The sequence below is a fragment of the Neocloeon triangulifer genome, unplaced genomic scaffold (genome assembly GCF_031216515.1).
Source record: "Neocloeon triangulifer isolate White Clay Creek 2 clone unplaced genomic scaffold, ASM3121651v1 ptg000001l, whole genome shotgun sequence".
NCBI lineage: Eukaryota > Metazoa > Arthropoda > Insecta > Ephemeroptera > Baetidae > Neocloeon > Neocloeon triangulifer.
In genome coordinates this window covers 10,257,572-10,276,440 of record NW_026775544.1, presented here as the reverse complement: position 1 = coordinate 10,276,440, position 18,869 = coordinate 10,257,572, and the positions used below count along the sequence as shown (strand labels likewise).

The window sequence follows — 18,869 nt, the reverse complement described above, 5'->3', positions numbered from 1 at the left end:
TCGAGTTCGACCGTCTTGGCCGCCACGCCAGGTGCTGCAATCGATAAACACGTGAACGCGCGCCAAAGATTTATTAGCCCCGCCATTATTACGTATCTATTTTGCATGCATAATTCGCCAGCCAAATCCTTGTTCTGGGAATAGCCGTCAATTTTGAAAAATTTCCCCCCATAAATTTCTTCCTCCGAGGGATTATACATTTTTCACGGGTCGGGTTTCTTCCTTCCAACTTTGGGGTGCAAAAACGCTTCGGTTTTGCTGCAGCATGAATTTATTCGACAAAAACACAACAGGTATAGTGGTGGTTGCGTGCTAGTGTCATGTTGTACCGTGTTGTACTTACTTACCACATGTACAATGGTTTTGTTTACATAAAATGTGCCACTTTGAATTACGTCATTTAACATTTTCATTCGATTAATTTATTTTGTTCTCCTCACAACTAGGAAAGCAAAGCATAATCAAATTTCAAGCAAACTACTGTAAATAAAAATATTTTCTTGAGTCAAAAAGTAAGAAAATTTTGCTTTATTAAGCTTCAAAGTGCTAAAAAAATGAATTTATTCCACTAAGCAATAATGATTTTAAAATAATATTATCGTGATTAGGAAACTTTTTAATTGATAAGATATAATTTCAATAATATGCAATAAAGATTAAAAATAATAAATTAAAGATACTAATAAACACTAAATAAAATAATGTAGAAAAATCCCTAAGAAATATGTTTTTTCTTTCAAAAATTCTTCTCTCCTTTCTTTTTCAATTTTCTATAATAATAAAATATACCTTGCAATTTACTCAAGAAATTTTTTTTTCTAAACATTTTTTACACTTCTTCTGCGTGTTCCATTACACAATTCTAATCATTATGCAAATTTCTCGTCCCACGCATGCACGGACACACATTATTCCCCGCGTTTCGAGCAAGAAAAGTTTCTTTGTTTTGCGTGATGCTTGTCGAGTTTGTGTGTCGCGCGCGATAAGGAAGGTTATACGTGTTGTTGAAAATAGAGGTGGTGCGTGGCTTATCTTGATTGCGAGGCTCCTTGGCGCGCCACGATCAATTTTCGCTCGGCCAAGTTTAAGTTGCCTTTGCTATTGACCCCCGAGTGTCCACACCCCGCCGTCCACCCCCGGCACATTGCCACACACACATGGTCGCAGAATAGCTTAATCGAATGAATGTGTGAGCCAAGCCAGGACGGAAAGTGGCCATCAAATGAAACTGTGGTGCGCAATTTGATGCCAAATCGATATATCACGCGGGATGGATAGAATCGTTGGTCTGAAACACTCGACTGTAAATTTGTGCCATTTGCCCGCGCCAAAACATAGATTATTTCAATTTAATTAGTCAATTGAGTCATTTCATTTAATATTCTTGTATCATTCAATTTTCATGGGAAAAGTAAAGAAAAAAAGTTTATTTTAATCTTTTTTTGTTATCCATTGAAAAAGTTGGTAAAAATAAGATTATTTTCAATTATTTGAAATAGTTCCGTTCCAATTCAAAGAACTTTCACTTAATCATATTTTTTAATTCTCACTTCATTTTATAATTTATTAAATGATTGATTAAAAATTTTCCTTATATTCTTTTTCAATTTCAAATTAAATAAGGTAAATCATTTTTAATGCATTTGTAGCTCTGGAGACACCGAACTACAATCTGCAGACGCCGTCCAGTCTGAGCAAACCTCCGGCCAGAGGCGGAATGCCGTGGACCGAGGACTGGATCAACAACTCGATCTCCCCAAAGGTGAATTCATCCCCCGTCCAATTTTCCGGCCTGTGCACAATGTGGGGCGAACTAATAAATCTGTTTGTTCGCAAAGGTGTTCCACGCCGACACCGTGACAGTCAACTCGCCGGCAAGCGCTGTTTTGGGCCAGTCCCCTCTTGGCATGAACGCACCTGGCTCGTCCTTTGTTCAGATGTCCTCATCGCCATCCCCGCTGTTGGGAAACAGCTCATCTGCTCATCGACGCACCCTCTCTGCAGGCAAGTTTTTTAATTTTAGTTTTGCTTACTCAAATTTTTGAATCCAACTTAATAGTTTTTTGGTTCAAGCTCATTTTTCATTTGGAATTTATCAATATTAATATTTTTAAATTAAAAATATATATACTTCATTAAAAATTATTAACATTTAATTTACCAATACACAGCCAATACATAGATTTTGTACTTGAAATAAACACTCAAAATTAGTTACAATATTTGATATTATTAATAGCGCTTTATAGATGATAATTCTCAACAATCAGCACTGTACAGTATTGAAAATCCCAGCTTACTGATGCAATTATCAATAAATCTAACAAATTTCACTTAAAAATTGACGCTTCAAAAAATATCTTATAAAAATAGAGCTAGTTTAAAATTGTGCCCAAATTTGATATTTTTTATTCAATATTCAATATATGAATTTATGTGTAATGAAGATTCCAACACATTCAATGAATTTATTTTTAATAATCTGAAAATCAAAATTATTTTTTCCCTTATGTCACAATTTCATGTTTTTGAATGAGCGAGTATTTGCAATTACAAGAGTTAAACGTTTGATATTTCAATTATTTTAATACGAGTAATAGATGTCTTTAACTAAATGTGTCAAAAGATTTTTTTTTCAGACAAAATTTTCATAATTTTATTCTATTTTAAGGGAGTGGTCGCTTAAGTCAGACGGAAAGAAACAGCCCTTTGCTGAGTAGGGCATCTCCGGTGGCGTGCAGTCCTTCTCTGAGTGGCCACGGTGGCTCTTCATGCAGTCTGCAAGAGCTAATGGCGCGTGGCGAGGAGCTGGAATGGAGAAGGCAGCAGGTAATTCAAAGATTGAAATTCGCTCCCTTGTACGGAGTGTGCAAGAAACGCTGCTTTTTCTCTCCAACCTGTGTATAGAGATAAAAAGCAAAAGCAGCGGTGGCGTGGGAGTTGAAAATGTAACCACGAGATGTCTTCTACTCACACAGGCACAAGAGGAAAGGCTGAAAGAGCAGGAGGCTGAGAGACAAGAGAGGGCCCGCCTCGAGGAGATCCTTACCATGTGTGCAGAGTACGAGAGACAACAGCAGCAACAGCAGCACCACCCCGAAGCAGGTGCCAAACAACAGCCCTCACCGCCGCCCCCAAGCAGCACCCCTCCAGTGCACCAAAATAGGTGAGAGGATTTCATTTTTATTTTTGTTATATGATTTAACTTTGAACCAAAAAATTAGAGATATTCGCAGGAAAGGTTTTATTTTTTATTTTTGAATGGACTTTTTGAAGCACAATCTTTTGAATTTTGAAGCATGTTTTTATTACCAGAGTTGAGACTGAATTGCAGTGTGGCCCGATCTTTTATCTTATCTCGCAGCGCCGCCGACTCTTGGAGCAGCAGTTTGTAGTTAAATTAGCAGACCTCTCGATGACCTTAATACACACTCGGCGCTGACCGCAGAGAGTGTTGATTCACCTGATCACCCTATAGCTGCTCTTTCTCCTCCTAATTCAGTCTCAGCTGATTTTATTTATCGCTGCCATGCTGCTGCTTCTTCTCTGGTCTATTTTCTGCCGCCGTGTTTTTATTTTATATGTAAAAGCCGCGCAGAATAATTTTCGCAGACCATGGCAGACATACTAGTGTGCTTATTTTCTACTTTTGCTGCTTAAGTAAATGGTTAGTCAGAGTTTTATCCTCTAATCCAAATTAGCTCCACACAAAGCAGAAATTATACACTCAGGGTCGTTTTATTTTCTTTTTCATTTGAGACGAGTGTTTATCTGAATCTCTAACCATGACCTTTTAATTTGTTAAAGAAGCTTCAACAACGCTCTTCTCCTAAATCAATTCTCACTGCAATATCCGTAAGTGAACAAAAAGAGAATCTCTCTAGACAATCACAACAATCAGTAGATCATATACATACATGCGCTAGATAAGCCGGGCCAGCCCAATTTTATTTATACACACGTTATTTTTCATTCATACATGAAAATAAATTGAAACAAGATCCGATTTGGTTACAATGGAAAAAATAATAATGAGCTCACAAAGTTACAAATTCATTGCAAGGTCTCTTGTTTTGTATTTTGATTTTCCAATTGCCATTGAATACATTTTACCCGATCTTGTATTTTGCTCTGCATTGTTCAAAACCTGTCGCCAATAGTGCATGTGCTCATGCACATATCTGCATACATTAAGCGATTGCACACCCACCACTTCATTAGTCAGAGTCATTCCAGTTCACTCGACGGCTCCCAGTTACTTTTTATCAGCTGCATTTTAATCAGCGCATGGCATGAGTGATGAGCATTGTTTGCTCCCTGGTAACCTGATATACACAACCCAGCCTCTCTGCTTTTGCACTGATGCTGGCAGGAAGTACAAAATCGAGAGTACCTTCTTAAAGCATGTATTGTTTTGTTTGCTATTTTGAAACGTTATAATGCTGGTCTAAACCTGAATTTTCCTTAAAAATTGCTTCAAATGCTAAAATCTAAAATAATTATTTTATAAAAGTTGTATTAAAGAACAGAAAAAAGAATGCTATAATTATTTTAAATTAAATTTATTATTTAAAATTAAAGGAATAAATTTTGAAATTATCTATTATCTTTATTGTTTGCATCATTTAGAATTTGGACAAGTGATTTTGTCCGATGGTATTGTCACATGCGCTCTTTGCTTCAGCTCACTTGACTTTTGTAGATAATAGAACACCCAGACGAAATGTTTACTTAGGTAGTGTGTCAACACGGACACTCTCCACCGTCTCATTCCACCGCTTCTTCTCATTACTTTTCTTTTTTTCTCTCTCTGCACAGAATCAAAACCAATGGATCGCTGCCCAGAGACAAGAGGCTTCCTAGTCCGAGAATGAGCGACTCCCCTGCCAAGGGCGCCGTTTCCCCAGGCAAAAACCTGACCGCCTCCGAAGACGAGTTGTCCCAAATTTTCACCTTTGACGCGCCCCGTCCTGGAACGTCCCCCCAGCAGCGCAGCCCCTACGAAAACGTGTACCCTCAGAGCCCGCGCACCAGAATCAGAACGACCACCAAAGAGGTGGATAATGCGCCACCGAAGCCCCCACTGCCGCTGCCCAGGGAAGGCTCAAACGTCCCCCTGCTCAAAGCCCTCGAGGCCCAGCACAGAGCCACCTCTTCAGACAGGTTCATCAGGCCCTTGGGCACTTGCGATGGGGCGCTGGAACCCCATTTGAAGCAGATGGGTGGCAGTTTGCCCAACAGCCCTGCACCACATGTCATGCATGGCGTTCGAAGGGTAATTTAAAGCAAATAAAATAGATTTTGTTATTTAATTTATAATAATTAGAGGAGTATGGAGGAGGCTGAGCAGATGAAAAGGGAGCGAACTAGAATTTTGAGCTCAATGTCTAACATAAAAAGGACCGTAGCCGAAATCCAACTGCACGAGGAAGAACTTGTTAGAGAGGTAATGTTTTTATATTATTTAAAAAATAAAAGGAATTACTTAAGTGTTATTTGTTTTTATTTCAACTTCAGCTGGAGATGGAGAGAGCTCTGATTGATGGCGAGTGGCAAATGCAGTGTGAAAATCTTGCTCAAGAAGAGGACCATTTACTAGAACTAAGATTAAGGATGGAGCAGCTGGATAGGGACATAACTACGGCTCGGCTTTGTGAGGCTAGGCACTTGGCCGATTGCAGAGCAAGGATGGAGCAGGGCGAGCTGGAAGTTAGGAGGTATTGGATGCATTAAATCTCCCCTTCAGCAACATTTTCTAAACCAAAATTTACATTTTACAGACTGGAACAGGAGTTGATCATGTGCAGAAGCAGCAGAGAGGATCAGATGGAAATTTCTGACCAGCTTCGCCATCAGCAAGAAATTCTCGAGGCAGAGAGAAAGGTAAATGGAGGTTTTATGTTATGAAAATTATGTATATTGATTTAGTTGCAAATGATAATTATTGATTTACTAACAGGTTACCTTTCAAGATGAATTCTAAATGTGTATCGTGGATTATATAAAAAAAAAGGAAAAAATTTAATTATTACTTTAAACGCTTCGACATTTTAGCTCCATTATTAAATTTGTGTGACTAATGGTCAATTTATATTTTAGACTTTTGAGGATCAGGAGTTCCAGCACATGGAGCAGGAAGCTGTTTGGGAGGCTGGGAGAGAAGAACTCGCCAGAGAAATGGCTGAAATTATTGCAAACTTGGATGAGCGCAAGGCAGCCTTGATGGAGCTCGAGAGCCAGCGAGAAGAAGCAGCCGAGGCAGCCATGAACCACACAGAGCTGGTCGAAAGGCAGCTGGACACTCCTCTGAAGCAGCTGGAAGAAGGCAGGTTTAGGCTGAGAGAGATCGAAGCCCAACTGAAGGAGTTGACCAAAGAGGGACTTGTGCCTGCCCGCGATTCTAGTCCTGAAGGCTCCTCTGATGCAGACGAGAGCTCAGCCCAGATGAGTCCGCAGAAGAGTAGTGCAGCGCTCAGTCCACAAGAACTTGGAGAGAGAATCAGCCAAGTGACGTCTCAGGCACCGATAGACATGAAAAATGGCTCTCTGGGAAGGAAAACTATCGAGTCTCTGAAGGAAATCGAGAAGAACCGGCAGCTTTTGTTAGCTAAGCAAGGTATGGCTTGTTATTGTGTATTATTTTCATTAAGGTTTTTACATTTATGGAAAAGAAATCTCAAAATGAAAAACTAAACTCTCTATGTTTTCTGTCAGAGTTCTTCTCGAGTGGGATTTATTAAAAGTGTAAGCAAACTCCAAAGCATGGAATTCACTTAGAGCAGTTTTCTTGTCAACCATCATTTTTTGTGGTTTTCTTTTGTTTAAAAACTGTTAGTATATCTAGTGGGGATATATATTATTAAAGTAGACAAATACAGAACTTTTTTTAAATCTAATTTTCTTTATTGTTTTATACATAGGAACTTGCAACATGTTTCCGTACTTAATCACTATAATAGAGCTAGATGATCTTTGTTTTTGCTTGATTAACAATTATAACTTAAAATGAAACTGCTTTTAGGTCGTGAAGTGATAGAGGAGGAGAGAAAAAGAGTTCAGGCCCTCAAGCGCCGAGTTCAAGATGAGGTCCGTGCCCAGTGGGAGGAACGCAGACAGCGGGAGGCTAATTGCAACAGCCTTAACAGCGTTGGCAGTGAAGAATCAACTAGCAGTGACATGCCAACTGAAAGGTGAGAGAAATACACATTAATTCCTGAATTTTATCAAAATTCCATTTATCAATAATTAAAACCTCATTTAATAAAGGTTATAAATTATCCATTCCCAATAGAAGTTTAAATTATTTCAAATCTTAAATATTTTTCAATTCTATTAGCAGTTGCATTGAAATTATTGAATTTGACATGATTTCAGTGCAAGCAGCGATGAAGCTGCTGAAAAACAAGTCAAGCCAGCTGCCGACTCTCCGATTTCTTCCCACGAAGGAAAAGACCAGAAGAATCCTTCAGATTCCGCCCAGGTAGGAATCATCTTTTTTTGTAATTTCTCACCTTTTGCGTCCTTCTGGCTTTGAAGTCATTTTTTGCAATTAGTGCAAGCTCTCCACTTAATAATTATTTGTGTCAACCCAACCAAAATCACAGTGATTTGTTTCTCAACAACGTTCCAAACCATTTCACCCAAGAGAGCCAAGAGTGATTCATGGGTATTTCTGGCACTTGTGCGTACTTCTCTTAAGTGTCCAAAATTTGTCGTCTGGAAAAATGAGCAGGAAGAAGCGCTACTGGCCTTCATATCGAATTTCTGGCTATTTTTGGTTGTCGACTTCCTAGAACGCAGTACTAATTATTATAAATTCTCAGCTATTATTGTTCTTTTTAATTTGTCCTTTGTGGTTCTTTGAATAGTGAGTACCTCAAAGAGCGCCGATTTCTTTTATCTATGAAAATTAAAAGGCGAGTTTTGAAATTTCATCAATTAAGACTCGATCTCTGAAGTTGGCCAGAGTCACGTTTCGCGGAACGCTGCCGCCCACACGGAACCAGGAATAATTTTTGAATTCAAATCGGCCTGGCTGAGTAATTTGTCGCGCACGCTTTTAATGGTGCCCAGAATAAAATGGCATAAAATATGAAGTCGCAGCTGGTTCATTGAAGCACCAAAGGCGTCACACGTACGAGATTATCAATCAAAATACCTCTGCTTGTGACGCAGAGACTGTGGGCCGATTGTTCCTCTTCCTAATGAATGGGTGGTGAGCGAGGAAGATGAAATTCTTTCATTTGGACTCTTCCAGGCGTCCGAATAAATAATGACGCCATGCCTGCGAGGAGGGAGGGCGGGGGGCGAATATCATGCAGCCCCGCACTGAGACTCTCTTTAGTTAATTATGTCCCTCGTGTGGATGACATTCGTGCGCTCCAATAAAGCAAAGCGCCACCGCAGGCACTGCCACTACTGTCAAGAGGTGAGACCAATAATTTAATTTTCTCAGGAATCACAACAGTTTAATTCATATACAGCCCACTTATTTTTAAATCATTTTTGTTTTCAAAGAGATGTACTTGTGCCTTAATTCATTTTTTAATTCGTGCCCTTCCCCCTTGACCTTTGGCGAGGTCGCTTGCCGCGCTGTTGTCTGATTGATTTAACATGACAATGAGCATGAAATTTTCATCTGTCCTTGCCAACCTCCTCTGTAAAGCTTTCAGAAAGGGCTGGCCCGACATTATTATTTCAGTTAGTGAAAAGTCTCCAAGTTTTAAGTGCAACTTCGGCCTACTTGCAGAGGGTTTAAGTAATTCTTTCCACTCCACTTTAATTCCAATAAAGAGACGCGCAAGCACCCAATATTTCAAGCGCCAAGAGCTAATTTCACAGAGAGTGCTCATTTTTCCGCGCCAGAAAGAACCCAGCCGGCGAGAATTGGCCAACAAGCTTGCTGCAATAATTTATGCCGGCAATTCTCGCACCTCATGAATTTAATAATCAGCACTTTCGTGCAGATGTTCTAATTGCCAGCGAATTGTTTCAAAGCACAATGCCAGCAAAATACATAACGTTTTCCCAATTGAATTTCATGATAATTTATTTGTTTTAATTTAAAATGTTATCAGCACAAAGCTCAAGTCACTTGTGTTCCAATGTAGTATACAAAAATTTAGTGAAATTTAAAATACCTGCAAAAATTGGCGCTGCTTAAGTTTCCCCCTCAATATTCGCTACTTTCACTTATTTAAATTGCATTTAATTTACTTTAATTGGTTTCAAAGTTTTAAAGAAAAGAAACACAATAATATCTTAACCTGATTATGACATGGAACATTTTTTTGGACCCAAGGATTTTAAAATTATATAAATCCATAATTTATACGTCTATAGAGATGATATTTTAACAACAATATTATTAATTATTTTAAAATAAATCTGAAATAAATTAAACCGGATTAAACAATAGTTAAAAATAAATATTTATTGTATTTAATTACAAACGCTGTAGACTTCTTTTTGAAGAAAAAAAATAGTAGGAATGAAGAAAATTTCTTTTATTTTCTTATCTCTCTGTTTCATAAACTTGAACGTTTTACATTCCCAATTAAAGCGCTTGACATTACTTAGGAAATGAGCACATAGAGGGCCCATCTCTCAGTATTCCCGTGAAATATGAGTGCAAAAAGTGCAGTCATAATTTGAGCAGCTGGGAACGTTGCGGGAACGAGGGGGACGCGGAGACAGCTGCAGGAACGATTTCATTATCGAGAGCCCCTGCATCAGCACCTCTTTTCCTGTGTGCTCGTTAGCTCGGCTAGTTAGTGCGGCGCGCGAGCCGAATAGGAACGACGACGCGGTCTGTGTTTTTCTCCGTCTTCCTGCTCTGGAATTAAAAATATCGCGCAGGAGTCAGTGATAGTTTGTTGCCACATAAAGAAGTGGTCGTGCGCTGCCTGCTGATTATTCACAGCGGCGTTGCGCAAACACATACGGCGACATTTATCTGCCGACGCTGCCCAATGAGCCGGCAAATTAAAGCTGCCTTTGTAGGTTTCACGCCGGTTCAAGTTTGTGATTCGGTCAAGTTCGCTAGTTTTTTTTCTGCAAAAGTTTTTTAAGAAACAATACTTTTTTTTAATTCTTTGACTAAAGATTTGATATCCTAGGTTTAAATATTATAATTTTTGCTGTTCATTGCTAGATTATTTGCCCAATTTTTACAATTGTTGAAAACCTGTGTTAAAATTAAATTGCAATCAACGCTTGTAAGGCACGGATAGCAGGGTGTCATTATAATCACTCACCTCCCACTCCCACGTCGTCTCTGTGCACAAGTAAAGCGTCATTTATTCACAAGAAGTAAAGAATTTTGCATTTTCCACCACTCTTTACTCTTTAGAGTCGCATTCGTTATTGTTTTTCTTGCGCAGCAAACAAAATCCCTATCGCATTTATGCATATTTATTCAGTGCGGAACAAAATATAATTGCCAGTCTGGTGCGCGGCCCGTCGAATTCAGACAGAAATATTATTGAGAGTGGCGCGAGGCGGAGCTTGATTTGTTGTGGCTCTTCTTTCTAAATATATTCGGCGGATCTGTGACTGCTCCTTGCTTTTGGCCTGAGGCCACAAATGCGGACGGCATTTTTCGAAAAAACTGCAGTCATGTTCGGGGACCCCCGAGTGCTCTTCCTCAAGCAGCAGGTAAAAACAAAACAGAGCGGTAGTTTTTTCTTTCAAAATTTTCTAAACACGCATCGAAAAGTTTCAACTCGTTTTTTTTTTGGTTTTCGACTCTTTGGTGCGATAAACAGAGCTGTCGCCACTTTCGAGCGAGGAAAATTTATGTGGTTTAAAATGCTAGGAGACATTTAATCAGATCAGACTTTGCGCTTTTGTCCTTTTAAAAGCCATAGAGTCTGCCATACCAACTCTTTTTGTATCAAAAGGTCAAATGTTCATCTTTATAATATTCATTTAAATGAAAATATCAAACAATTTTCCTTAATATTAATGAGGACAAATTCTACAAATTCGAACTCGTTGTCACGTACAAAGTAACAAGGGTGAAGTTTCAGGACGACGCGGCCAATTAGAAGAGGATTTGTAATTTACAGGCGGAATTAAGCCAGGCGCGGTTAATTAATGGGCCCTGGAATTTGCAGCACAGGGCTGAGCATTTATCATTCTCTCAAGTCCCACGCGACGCTCATTGAAGTTTATTCCTGGCGGCGCACATAAAAACAAATATAGTCCGTTTGCGTCACAATTTACAGCAGGCATGAGTGGAGTAAACACACTCTAGCCTTGCAAACACCTGTGCTCCCCGAGAGAACTCGTCTGGCTTCAATTTCTTGCTCATTAACACTCAAAATTAAACGGCACTTGACGAGGCTTTTCATTAATTCGCCGCTGATTTGCCCGCAGGTGAAGCAGCAAGAGGCTGAGAGAGATCTGTCTGACACCAGACCACTGTCTGACTCGTCCAGCTATGAAGACCAACTGTCAGTCAGGCTTCGGGACACCAAACTCTCGCCAAGGACACAGGTAAATAAATAGCTCCAGCCAAGGGACCAAAATTATATGCTCAATTTACACATTTTGTCAACAATGTATTTATTATTAAATGTATAACTTTTGAATTATTTATTTATTTAGTGTTTTTAAATCTAATATAATTTTATAAAAAAAAAAATTGAATTTTAGGATCATTAAATTTAAATTTACCAACTAAGTAAGACAAGAAAAATGATAATAATTTATTTTAATTAAAATGATGTTTGGTGATGGAAGCTGAATAATTCAAACATACTGAAATCAAAGTTTCATTAAATAATACAAAATTAAAATAAATCTTATTAACATAAATTGACTGCTAATTTTTATTCTTATTTTGTAAATTCGATGAGTCAGATTTATTTGAATTTTTTTAATTAATTTATTGACTTATCCCTCTCACTTTAGCAACGGCCCCTCACACGCTACCTCCCGATTCGGAGCGAGGCCCTGGACCTGAGGGTGCACATTGAGAGTGCAGGTCATCAGGTAGAGCTGTGCAACCACGTTGTCTTGGACAATGTCTCTTGCCGCGGCTACCTCCACAAAATGGGATCCAAATTCAGAACCTGGAACCGACGGTGGTTCGTTTTTGACAGATCCCGTCGCTGCTTCACCTACTACTCTGACCGAAATGAGAAAAAAGCCAGAGGCGGAGCATATTTCCAGGTAATTAACTCAATACTTTTATTGACTGGTGATTAAAAATCACTTTCCTCTTGCAATAAATAGCAAAAACCATGGAAAAACTTATTTTTATGGACCTAGCCCTTCATAATCAATGGAATTAGAACAAAAATGCAAAGTATTTCTTATTAGAATGAAAAGATTTGCAAGAATCAAAATTCAGAACATAATCTCTGCAGTCTTGCTGATTTTTATAATCTTTTTAACAGGCGATAGAAGAAGTCTATGTGGACCACCTGAATTCGGTGAAGAGCCCTCACCCTGGTCTCACCTTTTGCGTCAAGTGCTCGGAGCGCACCTACCACCTGATGGCGCCCAGCGCTGAGGCCATGCGGATTTGGATTGACGTCATCTTTACCGGCGCCGAGGGCTACCAAGAATTTGGACCGAGCTAATTATCTCTCCTACTCGACTGAATATCACAAAGCAAGTGACTGATTCGTGTTAGAAAAGACTGCCATTCAGCTCATGTGAGTGTTTAAATTTAGCCAATCTCAGGGTAAAAGTGTGGTGAAAACAAAATACATGCTCATCCCTGCAGTGCGCTTTACGGTGTTTTGAATATTGAGGGTGCAGCTCAGTAACAACTGCTGACATACCTTGAAACTCTATAGGTACAAAAATAATCTCGAAAATTAAAATGTGGCATATCTCGAAGTTTGTAAAATTGTAAATTGATGCGTTGCTCAATTTAAGAGCATTTCAACAAGGCTGCCTGAAATTTGGCAGGGTTTATTTTTTATTGAAATTTGTCGCCGGTGCTGAAATTTAACTGATTTTAAATTCTGACTTTATTTGAAAGATTTTATTTCAACATTGTTTTGAGTTTGTATTGCCTCTATTTTTATTTTACTGAATTTTTTTATTTTCAGCTCTTGTTTAAAAATTATCCTATGCCAAACTCTGCGAATTGTTCATATCAGCGCTCATGTTATATAATATTCACTTGGCACACAATCATTACTGCCGCATGTGGCAAGTAGACTAATATTGTAAAAAAATTATCCAATTGTAAGTACACATCTGTGTCAGAAAATTTACTCAGTGGCAGTATAAAAACTGGCAAATTTTGAAAGCAAAAGTCTTATACCAAAGCATATTTCAAAGGAAAATGAATAACCTTAAGATATACATTGAAAGAAAAAAATTGTTGAACTTGTCCATTAGCATGATCTTGTCTGACAAGGTGATTCACAAATTTGATGGTCTTTAGATTGAAGGAATGCAAGTAGTTTTTGTATGCAGAATTTTCAAAGTCAACGAGTGCAATTGCATAATGCTACACATAAATGTAATCAGAAAAGAGATAACCACCGTTGAAACAATAGATCCATTAAAGTACATAATTACTCAGTACTATATAATCAGCCATGTATGAGATGTGCCTTTGTACATAATATGTATCAATAACTTAATGGAACAATAATAGACACAACCAAAATTATCAATAAATATGAATTTTTTCCGTCTCAAACCTTTTCGTGCAAAGTCTTTGCAGTTGTCTTTCTCAGTGCTCTTTGAAAACCACTCAAATTTTTTTATGATCAATGACTATTTTGAATTTATTTGTGGCTCCTCTTCATAATTTTTTTCTTCCTTGCTCTCAGCGACTTTAATTTCTGAGAAACGTCAGGACTCGACTCAGATTTGTCCGAAGAGAAATAAATACTTGCTCTCTCTTTCCTTTTTGGACCTTTTTGATTTTGGCGGCCCAGATTCGGATTTGACTTCTTTTTTAGACTTCTTCGGAGCTTTTTCATTTGCCTTCGAAGTCTTCTCATTTGTCTTCTTGGCCTCGATACTTTGCTTTTTCTTGTCTCCAAGCTTCACTTCTGGCTTTGGCAAAACTGTGAGTAGATCCTGAGGCTTTGGTTTCAATGGAAGTGGCTGAAGAGAGATGATGAGCCTGGTCTTGAGGCCGAGCGAACGCATCAAAGTCACAAACATGAGGACAAGAATCCTTTTGTTTGGAGCTTTCATTACCTGGAAAGCAAGTTCCAACAGCTGGACCAAAGTCTTATCAGGGTCATCTTTCACATCTGCCACGGAAACCTAAAAAAATCAAAATATTTATCAACTTCTCATCGATGACAAAATTGAAAAAAAAACCTTTTTGTGAAACCAAGAGGCAATCTTCTCGAGATAATTCAGATCACTCTTCTTGGGTGGGTAGCAGTGCTGCGAAGGCAAGATGGACAAAGCCACGGCCATCAACGAGGGCGAGTTGAGCTGCTTGTTTACGACCATTTCGTGGCTCAAATGGCACAGGCGTGACGCTTTGTGCAGCTCCACCTGCTTCTCCCTGCGAATTTGGTTGATCCTCCTCTTGATGATGGCCTCCAAGTCCATGGTCTTGGTCTTCTTCCTCTTCAGCCCATTTGTCGTCTCAATTTTCACCTCCACTCCCTCCTTAGGAATGGTTTGTTCATGCCCGTTTTCGACTTCTTCCAAGTCCGACTCGTCCGAATCAACTTTCAGCTTTTTAATCGTTTTTGCAGATTTTTTACTTTTAGTTTCCGACTTGCTGGTCGAAGGGACCGGCTCTTGAGTTTCTCCCATGAGAAACGTCCTGAGTTGGAAATTTTGACTTCTTTAACTTTTTGTCCCCGTCTTCTTTGACCTTTTTCTCCATGGCCTTCATCTCCTCTTGCTTGGCAAGTAAAGGGAAGAGCTCTTGGAGGTTTTGAGTTGGAACATCGTCCAGGTCAGACTTGGAGTCTGTCAACGTTGAGACCTTGGCCAAAAGCTTTGATTCAGTGGCCTTTTAGGTAAGGGAGGTGCCACCACATCTTTTAAGTCCTCCTCCGAATCAGAACTCAGGACGCTTCTGGAAGACTTCTTTGCCAGCGGCTCAGTTTTCGGCTTCATGTTTTTGCTTTTCCTTTGGTTGATCTTCAGTTTGGCTCCTTTATTTTCCTCCGAGCTGTCAGCCGACTTTGAGGACAGGAAGCTGTTGACAGGCTGGACCACCAACCCATTGCTTCGCTCGTCCTGTAATTCCTCCTGTGGGAATGACGAATTCGTCATCGGAGTCCAAAAGGGACAATTCCTCGTCCTCCGAGTCTGCAGTAGCCTGTTTCCTGATGAGTTCCTGCGCCTTGGCCGTACTTCTGCGCGCCTACTGTCGACGAGCAATTCTCGTACTTTTCCTTTTAGACATTTTTCAGTGTTGACCTGCGTGAAAAATACGAATTAATTAGAAAAGGAATAGCATGAGAAAATTTTCGAACTTCAGAATAAATTAATAACAGAATAAATTTTATATCGAGAAATGTTAAAAACGTTTTTTAAGAGCTGCGGCTGTGTGGAAGCTCAAGAAATTTCAACCCTCGCGAACAGGGCGAAGATAAATAAATCAATAAATCGTTAGCTCTCACCTTTCCCGATGCAATTTAGTTTTCCTTTGCATGCGATATATGATACATAAAGCAAACGCCGCCAGAATCGCAAAATTCTGCTCGCTTATTACATACCAAACGGAGCAACGGAGGCAAAACCATCATAACTGTTTGTTTACGTTTTTTCATCTATAGCCAACATAACAAATTTGACATTTTCAGGATTTTTCTAAAAATACATTTCACATGTTACCCCAATAATACGCTGGAGAATCATACTTTAAATTGCTTAGATTGTTATTATATTTCTTATATTATAATAATTTCTTAGAGCCCTGTTCTACATGTTAATTATGGGGGCGTAAGAATTTGAAATGTTCCTAAATTCTTTATTTAGCTTGGCAGCATTGCCTTGCCTCCATCTGTTTTCTTCGTTTTCTTGTTGATCTAATGATCTGTTTGTTGAACTGTTTCTTTTTGGCCTCCAATACCTCCATCAGCCTCTATGGACATTAGAAGTTCTAATGTCCATATCAGCCTCCATCCTCCATCCATGAGTCTTGTTGACTTCTTTGTCTTCCTTTTTATTTGGATTGTTCGATTGTTGCCATTCAAATTGATTAAGGACTCCTTATTGACATTAGTCAAATCAAGTCTTTACTACAATGGTGATTAAAATTTCCAATTGTCTTTCAACAATCGCAAAAATCTGTTTATATTGTTGTAAGGACTTGATTTGACTATGTCAATAAGAATTAAGTCCTTAACGGTGAACATTCAAGCGCATTTAAGAATTCTTCTTTCAAACACCGTGCTCAAATCAAATTCTTTTACTTTAAATTCAAACATTTTAAGTGCTCTCTTCTTCTCAAGTCCTTTTCGTCTCCTCCTCGCAATGCAGTGCTACAGCGAAGCCATGTTTTTAGTGCCAGAGGAATATTTTTCAAAAAAATTCATGAAGAGCTTCGACAGCAGCAACGCGTTCAGGAGCGAGCTGTTAGACCCGAGCACCACCATCAACCACCTTGCGTTGCTGGCCGTCGTCAACAGCAAGACTGAGCAAGAGGAGGGCAATGAAGACCCCGTTGACGAGCAGTTGGGATTTAATTTTGACTGCGTATGTAAAATTTATAAGCTAGAATTATTTCAAAATTAAATACAATCATTTTAAACATGTCCACTCTAATTGTTAAAAATTCGTTTTCAGCCAAATTTTTTATTCTAAATTTTTCATTTACAGCAAAATTGAGCTGAGCAGGTCAAGGAGGAATGTAAAAAGGCCGCTGCGGAGTACCAGCAAGCAAGGCTCGAGTGTGACGATCAAGCAAGAAAACTCCATGAACTGCCGAAGTTCAATGCTACCATAAAAGTGGCAAATGAAGAACTGAAGGATGAACTGGTTGAAAAACTGGAGCGCGCCAAGACATCTAGTTGCTTGTGTCACGTTGCCAAATTAGAAGAACCAATCCAATGTAAGAAAAGGACAATTGGAACTGAAGCTCCAACACGACCAGCGAAAGTTCCGAAAGTGGAGACAACCTGCTGCTTGGGCCCTGATCCTAACCCAGAATGCAAGACTGAAGAAGCTAAGAAGAAGCGCAATTTCTTTTTTTTAAGCAAATACAATTCAAATAAATTAGAGCCCAAAATTTGAAATCATAAATATTTATTGAGTATAAATTGAAACATAAATTTATCTTGACGAGCAAAGCAACTTTGGTCTTAAACAGAGCTAGAGTCGCAAGCGACAGAGTCGGTACTTGGCTCTGTAGAGCAGTATCGTGAAGTTGAAGCTGCCACTGACTGTAATAGTATTTTTGCCGGAATAATTTTGTTCTTTTGGTATTTTTTTAGTTCAGGCATTCATAATAACATAACAGAAAGTGATTGTTGGGAAATATCAATTAAAGTTTTACAATCTTTGAATATACATTTTGTTCAAACTGCCTTGTCCAACTTGTCCGGTGAGTCTCTCCCACTTGAGGGCCATTTTGGCTAACTTGCAGCCTCAAATATTGTTTTCGGATGAACAGCACCTCTGACGGGACTGGCCTGGACAGCGGTGACGACTCAAGGAGCCAAGTCGGAGCCACAACACCTTATTGGGGACACCAGCCGAGCTCAGCCTGAAAAACCGATAAAGGTAAATGTAAGAGTCCCATTTTAAACTTTATAAATTTATTTACACTCTTGAACAAATATTACACTAGCCATTCTGCACAACAATCACACTTTCTGCATATTGAACAATTAATTATACTCCCAAAATTCGGCAGTTTTCAGATCTCTCTTGGTCAGCCAGTCGCAGTTGTCCGAGGGCTGGCACACATCTCTTCCAAGGACTATATAGGCTCTGCAGCGTCTAAACCTCATCCAGCAGGCGTCCTCAACCGACGTCCACCGTCCAGCGACTCGGCACTCTCAGACTCTCAGCTAGCTGCTTCTGCAATCATAGGGACAAGTCTGCTCCGTCCATCCAGACCTTCTTGTGAATTTCCCAGTCATTTAGGAACATTGAAATAAATTTCCCGGACCAAAATTAGGTGTGTAATTTATAGGGAATAAACATAAACCATAACCTTTTTGTCAGCATTACATCACTTGTTTATTTTTGCTATTCACACTAAAATATAAACATTTTCAGTCAGTAGATCAATTCTGAGATCAATTAATATCCCTTGCCTGCAATATTCATATGGTTTACTGTGAGTAATTATGAAATTTTTCATAAAACCAGAGCTGCAAGTGCGTGGCGGTGGCCGTTTGCTGCTCGTCGGCGGCCGTGTGGTGCTGTGGCAAGCCCTACTGGCTGTCGATGGAGGGCTCAGGGTGACCGAGTTGCCGGCCTGCGCCAGGTGGCCCTGCAGCGGGCGCAGATCCAGTTGCCACGGGCTGTGTACGCAAGCCAGCCGTTAGATGCTTTCGTAAGAGCCTTATTAGGTATGCATGTTTTATGTGAAATTTATTATTTTAAAAATAGTTCAATATATTTAGCAGCTGAATAGACCTAAACTCTGCTATATCAATTAAAGAAAATTTTGGAACCTCACGAATTAATTTCTTTCTAACAAGTTATTATTGCGGGCAGACAAACTGTCATTAGATTTTGAAAACAAACAATAAAATTTGTGAGAAATGATAAAAGTTGCCATAAAAAAGTATATAGCTCATACTCATACTTATTTGTTCTATCAAAAATAAAAAATTAACGATCTCTGACATTTTCATTTCTTTATCAATTATAAATATTATATCTCCTCCGATAACTTAAATTACTTTTCAAAATACAAAAATTACATTTTAAATTAACAAACAAATCCTAATTATGTTGGTTTT

General features: G+C 39.0%; 2 protein-coding genes and 1 long non-coding RNA gene across 9 annotated transcripts in view; 2 read left to right on the top strand and 1 right to left on the bottom strand.

The window, feature by feature from the left end:
• The window catches only part of LOC132205753 (pleckstrin homology-like domain family B member 1), a 31,041-nt gene extending 17,372 nt beyond the window's left edge, over positions 1–13,669 (top strand). For all 3 annotated transcript variants that reach the window (XM_059635055.1, XM_059635143.1, XM_059635226.1), the window contains 14 exons: positions 1,650–1,762; positions 1,839–2,004; positions 2,672–2,829; positions 2,979–3,166; positions 4,819–5,275; positions 5,327–5,446; positions 5,518–5,717; positions 5,781–5,883; positions 6,100–6,616; positions 7,022–7,190; positions 7,375–7,480; positions 11,380–11,499; positions 11,917–12,177; positions 12,405–13,669. In XM_059635055.1, coding sequence (XP_059491038.1) covers positions 1,650–1,762; positions 1,839–2,004; positions 2,672–2,829; positions 2,979–3,166; positions 4,819–5,275; positions 5,327–5,446; positions 5,518–5,717; positions 5,781–5,883; positions 6,100–6,616; positions 7,022–7,190; positions 7,375–7,480; positions 11,380–11,499; positions 11,917–12,177; positions 12,405–12,590 — 2,864 coding nt within the window. In that variant the 3' untranslated portion in view covers positions 12,591–13,669. The remainder of the gene's footprint in view (positions 1–1,649; positions 1,763–1,838; positions 2,005–2,671; positions 2,830–2,978; positions 3,167–4,818; positions 5,276–5,326; positions 5,447–5,517; positions 5,718–5,780; positions 5,884–6,099; positions 6,617–7,021; positions 7,191–7,374; positions 7,481–11,379; positions 11,500–11,916; positions 12,178–12,404) is intronic.
• LOC132205924 (DNA repair protein complementing XP-C cells homolog) lies at positions 12,380–15,719 on the bottom strand. Of its 2 annotated transcripts, none has more exons than XM_059612380.1 (3): positions 15,669–15,719; positions 14,305–15,369; positions 12,380–14,247 (listed from the first exon to the last, which is right to left on the bottom strand). In XM_059612380.1, the coding sequence occupies exons 2-3, from the start codon at positions 14,752–14,754 to the stop codon at positions 13,837–13,839; spliced, it is 861 nt and encodes a 286-aa protein (XP_059468363.1). In that variant the 5' UTR covers positions 14,755–15,369; positions 15,669–15,719; the 3' UTR covers positions 12,380–13,836. The 2 variants fall into 2 exon arrangements, with proteins under 2 accessions (XP_059468363.1, XP_059468277.1); XM_059612294.1 differs by having other exon boundaries at positions 15,573–15,696.
• A 235-nt stretch (positions 15,720–15,954) lies between these two features.
• Positions 15,955–18,757, top strand: LOC132197456 (uncharacterized). 4 transcript variants are annotated; one of them, XR_009441856.1, is made up of 5 exons: positions 15,955–16,650; positions 16,774–17,497; positions 17,567–17,676; positions 17,810–18,076; positions 18,271–18,757. It is a non-coding gene; the product is annotated as an uncharacterized LOC132197456 (long non-coding RNA). The 4 variants fall into 4 exon arrangements; XR_009441855.1 differs by having other exon boundaries at positions 16,774–17,682; positions 18,271–18,755; XR_009441852.1 differs by having other exon boundaries at positions 16,774–17,676; positions 18,271–18,752.
• The last annotated feature ends 112 nt before the right edge of the window (positions 18,758–18,869 follow it).

Excerpts from the sequence above, each read along its gene's own strand:
- LOC132205924 (XM_059612380.1), bottom strand. The coding sequence starts at position 14,754 with ATGGGAGAAACTCAAGAGCCGGTCCCTTCGACCAGCAAGTCGGAAACT. Across the intron at positions 14,248-14,304 it reads CCTCTTGGTTTCACAAAAAG|GTTTCCGTGGCAGATGTGAA; the intron begins GTTTTTTTTTCA and ends TGATTTTTTTAG.